This window comes from Poecilia formosa, unplaced genomic scaffold (assembly GCF_000485575.1).
Source record: "Poecilia formosa unplaced genomic scaffold, Poecilia_formosa-5.1.2 Scaffold368, whole genome shotgun sequence".
Taxonomy (NCBI): domain Eukaryota; kingdom Metazoa; phylum Chordata; class Actinopteri; order Cyprinodontiformes; family Poeciliidae; genus Poecilia; species Poecilia formosa.
Window position 1 is genome coordinate 216,133 of NW_006800307.1, and position 5,003 is coordinate 221,135.

General features: G+C 40.5%; 1 protein-coding gene across 3 annotated transcripts in view; it reads left to right on the forward strand.

Moving 5' to 3' along the window:
• The window catches only part of wdr91 (WD repeat domain 91), a 14,984-nt gene that overhangs the window by 5,913 nt on the left and 4,068 nt on the right, over positions 1 to 5,003 (forward strand). For all 3 annotated transcript variants that reach the window (XM_016662321.1, XM_016662322.1, XM_007575025.2), the window contains exons 4-7: positions 567 to 774; positions 1,489 to 1,571; positions 1,861 to 1,970; positions 4,730 to 4,895. In XM_016662321.1, coding sequence (XP_016517807.1) covers positions 567 to 774; positions 1,489 to 1,571; positions 1,861 to 1,970; positions 4,730 to 4,895 — 567 coding nt within the window. The remainder of the gene's footprint in view (positions 1 to 566; positions 775 to 1,488; positions 1,572 to 1,860; positions 1,971 to 4,729; positions 4,896 to 5,003) is intronic.

The window sequence follows — 5,003 nt, forward strand, 5'->3', positions numbered from 1 at the left end:
TTTCTGACCCGTTTCTGACCCGTTTCTAACTCGTTTCTAACTCGTTTCTGACCCGTTTCTGACCTGTTTCTAACTCGTTTCTGACTCGTTTCTGACTCGTTTCTGACCCGTTTCTGACCTGTTTCTAACTCGTTTCTAACTCGTTTCTGACCCGTTTCTGACCCATTTCTGACCCGTTTCTAACTCGTTTCTGACCCGTTTCTGACCTGTTTCTGACCTGTTTCTAACTCGTTTCTGACTCGTTTCTGACTCGTTTCTGACCCGTTTCTGACCCGTTTCTAACTCGTTTCTGACCCGTTTCTGACCTGTTTCTAACTCGTTTCTGACTCGTTTCTGACCCGTTTCTAACTCGTTTCTGACTCGTTTCTGACCCGTTTCTGACCCGTTTCTGACCTGTTTGTAACTCGTTTCTGACTCGTTTCTGACTCGTTTCTGACCCGTTTCTGACCTGTTTCTAAATCGTTTCTGACTCGTTTCTGACCTGTTTCTAACTCGTTTCTGACTTGTTTCTGACCCGTTTCTAACTCGTTTCTGACTCGTTTCTGACCCGTTTCTGACCCGTGCAGAAAGGAAACCTGGAGAAGACGCAGGAGTTCTTCCAGAAGCAGGCGCTGGAGCTTCAGGGTCAGGCCGAGTGGCGCGACTGGTTCATCCTGCCGTTCATCCCGACCCCGGAGCAGAACCCGGCCTTCGGAGCGTATTTCTCCCGCCAGTGGGCCGACACCTTCCTGGTGTCGCTGCACAACTTCCTGTCGGTCCTGTTCCAGTGCATGCATATCCTTCACAGGAAGCCTCAGCTGCAGAAAAACTGGCTGAACGAGGCGATTAGTCGATCTGACCGATTCATCTAATTTTTGTCTTTTGTTTCAATGTTTTTGGAACATTGGTCACTTCCTGTTTGGTCACTTCCTGTCGATGTGAAAATGAGAATTTGTTCTCAGTCAACTGACCTGGTGAATAGAAAAACATTTAATTTTTGGAAAATCTGGATTTTTTTTTTCCAATAGTCTGAAGTCAGAGCACCCAGGGCGGCCATCTTGCTTTACCAGCATGTTTAGCCACTTTTATTTATTTTGAATGTGAATTCGGGCCGGACCGGTCACGATAATCATTTCTGCTGGACGATAATTTATTCCAGGAATTACCAACATATTGGAAACGGTATAATAGTGCAAATAACCGTAAATCAAACGGATCAGAGTGTAATGTTTTTCTTTTTAAAACAATTTATTTCTTATAATTTTAAGGTATTCTTCTGGTAAAATCTTTATTCTACTAATATTAAAACTTTATTCTTGTAATTACACAACAGTTTCATAGCCTGGCCCATTGTAGAACTCACAGAATGAATAACTGGGAAAAAAGCCACTTTTCTTGGAAAGAAACCAGATTAGATTTTACTTTATTCAGCCGAACCAACATGCTGCTTTATTAATAAGTGAGTCACATTTTGCAGGTGAATCTGTTGGTTCCTTAACTGAGCTCCACCTCAGCCGGTGCTGCTGAGCTTCGACGCCGAGGTCCAGAGGATGACGAGTCTGGCTGAGGAGAACGAACAGCTCCGCCAAGTGGTGAGAAGAGGAAGTGTTTCTGAGTCTGTAGGCAGCCTGAGATCCAGTGGATCAGGTTGATCTCTCTGTCTCTGCCTGGGTTTGATCTGCTTTCATTCCCAGCGCTGTTTCAGTTCATTGAGGTTTCTGAGCAGCATTTCAATCAGGGCTGGACTTTGACTAGGCCTTAGCAGCCTCAGTTCTTTACTTTTTCATCAGCAGTTTCGTCTCTGCGGTTACGCTTCAGCTGATGTTTGCAGAAAGATGTTGTGTTTTATTATTCTGACAGTCTTTTTGCGTGTTTCTCCAGCTGTTCGCCCTGCAGACTGAGAGCCGGGACCAGAAGGACGGAGACGAGGCGGTGCAGCACAAGCTGCCGCTGTACGTCCAGAACATGGACCGGCTGGGAGACACTGAGCTGTGAGCCTCTAACATCTCTCTTTACTGATGACTGACCGAAGCATTGATTAGTGCCTTTCTGCCTGTTTTTAGTCATAATTTAAGACATTCACTATAATAATCCAGTGATATTTTGTTACCAGAGCTGAGAAACGGCTAACTGGACAGATTTTACTGACCCAAAGTCAAAGTGGTTGCCATGGATACGTATCTGACATTTATAGATGTTACTGCTTTTACATGTTACATCTACTTTATCAAATGTATTGTCTGGACATTAAGTTAAACTAGTTGTTGCTGTTGCTTCATTGCTAATATTGGTCATTTTTAGCTTCAATGCTAATGTTTGTTAGCATTTTGTTTTAGTGTTGGGTTTTTGGTTTTGTGGCTGTTAGCTTCAGTGCTAATCGTTTTAGCTTCATCATCAGTGCTGCCTTTAATTACCTTCTAACTGTAGAAGGTAATTATTAAATGCTAATGTTCTCAGGATTTAGCTTCAGTGCTAATTTTTTAATCATTTAAAATTAATACAGTTAGAATTAAGACTCAGTGCTATTGTTTTAAAGATTTAAGTTTAATATTTACATTTAATGTCTGGTTTTATTATTAATGCTGACAGCTTTTACCATTAGTGCTAATTGAAGCTAATTGCTAATTGCAGCATTTAATTTCCTGCTAATGCAGAAGCTTTCATCTTCATCACTAGTTTGTTAGGTTTAATGTTTAATGCAATTGTTTTAAATTTATTCATATATTCTGTATTTGGTTAGCATTTAGCCTTCTTGTGAACACTGGTAGCTTTTACTAGTAGTGCTAAAGTATTGCTAATGCTTTAGCATTTTGTGCAGTGCTAATTTTGGTCGATATCATTTTGTTAGCATTTTGCAATTGAGCTAATGTTGCTTAGCTTTAATGCTAATGTGTATCATATATTACTGTCACATGACTTCATTTACTCACTGTGGGCTGTAAGTGGATTTTGGTTGTTTTGAAGTTTGTTAAAGAGACTTAAACACGTCAGAAAATACAGAAAACAACCATGGCATCGAGCTAGAGATGTTCTGGAAAAGAACAAAGTGCTAAAGGTTTCTTTAGATCTGAGGTACTGATCTACGCAATACTTTTCAGCACTTAGCTTTGCTGCTAATGTTGTTAGCCCTTAGCTTTATATTGATTTCAACAGTCAATATATTTTAACTGTTAAAATAAATGTTAACAGTTTATTTTGTTTGGTGTTAGGAATTAGCTTCAGTGCTATTGTTTTCACATCCAGTGTTACATTGCTAATGTTAGCACTTTGCTTCATTGCTAATGTTAGCACTTTGCTTCATTGCTAATGTTATCAGAATTTAACTTCAAAGTTTTAAACTCTTGGTTTTGGTTGTGCTGCATTTAGCATTTTGCCTTTGTGCTAACGTTATTAGCATTAAGCTTTGGTGTTAATGTTAGCACTAGTTATACCCTTAGTAATAATTACTAATTTTAGTAAAATTTTTGTCATCTAACCAAAATAGCTTTAGCATTCGTTAGCTCCTGTAGAACATTCTAGCTCATTAGGTTTTAAACAGACTTGTATCTGGTTTTATTTCAATCAGAACCTTTTTAATTGTCCAATAGTTTTTTAAATTGAACCTCTCTGATTTGTCCTCACTGAATGTTTATGATTTTGGCCGTTTGCTAGCTGTGCTCTCCTTCAGCTAGCTGCTAGCTACATTTATGTAGCCTCGACGATCATCCGCCATGTTGTGAAGAACTTTCTGTCCGTTCTGACTCAGAGTGCAGCGGCGCTAGCTTATGTTTACACGCCAGAATGCATCGACATGAAATCGTTCACATCAAAATGGCAGCAGAAGTTGTTTTCTGTTACATTTACTGTTGGCATGACAACCATTAAACCGAGCTGAGACCATCTGAGTAAAGATGAATATTTCAGTTTGGAAACTGTTCATGAAAAGGTGTTTGTATGGGAAATAAAGACGGTGGGAGTCCTAAAGCTAAGCTGGTGTCTGCAGATCATGTTTGTGTCTCAGATGCTGTTTATTTATTCATGTCTTTATAACTCGGCATTTAAAACTGAGACACTTTGGTGGATTTTCTTCATGCAGTTGATCAGTTCTGTGTGTTATAAACATTTATTTATATGTTTTGACCTGATTTGCTGTTGATGCTCATTTATTACTGCTGTTGCTGTTTAAACTGTGTTCTGTGACGATGTTGAAAAATAAACAATTCACCTGATGAATTGTTTCCTTTGTCCGTGACCCATTTGTAGAAATCGGTTTGCAGTAAAGATCAGTTTCTGTGAAGGAAAGGAAAATCTGAAGACCACAAAACTCCTGCTCCATAAACACTTTGAGATATAAGCAGGAAACACATGCAGCCTGAATAAACTGTGTTTCTGACGGGTCTGAGTCTTCGGAGTGAACCGTCCAGAACCGAGGAAGATCCACTCTGCTCCCAGAATGCAACGCTTCCAGTCCTCATCCACTTGTTTTTGGGCTTTTATTATTATTATCATTAAAGTCTCTGCAGGTCGTTGGAATCCATCAGTTTTACTATAAATACATCGATCAATGAGCTATTAGAGAAAATGTATTAAATAACATTTTTATAAAGATAAAAATATGATTTTAAAATCCCATCCAATGTCATTAAGACCTAAAAAAACATTTGTAGGTGTTTCTGTAAAATAAGGTGAATCTTTTACTGTGGCAATCAGTTCAGTTTGGACTCGGTTTGAACCAGTTCATCTGTGTTTGTTGAACTCTTGTGTGTTGCAGGGACTTGGTGTCGAGTCAGCGAGTCGTCAGCGCCGCCGCCACGCCCTCCAGGAACTTCTTCTCCACGCTGCTGCCGCAGGCCAAACGGGCCCCGATGAAGGCGCCACCCACATCAGGGTCCCCGAGCCAGGCAGCGCTGGGCAGGAAGGAGCTGCCAGCCAATCACGTGACAGGAGGGGTTTGATCAGCCAATCAGGTGACAGCAGGGTTTGATCAGCCAATCAGGTGACAGGAGGGGTTTGATCAGCCAATCAGGTGACAGCAGGGTTTGATC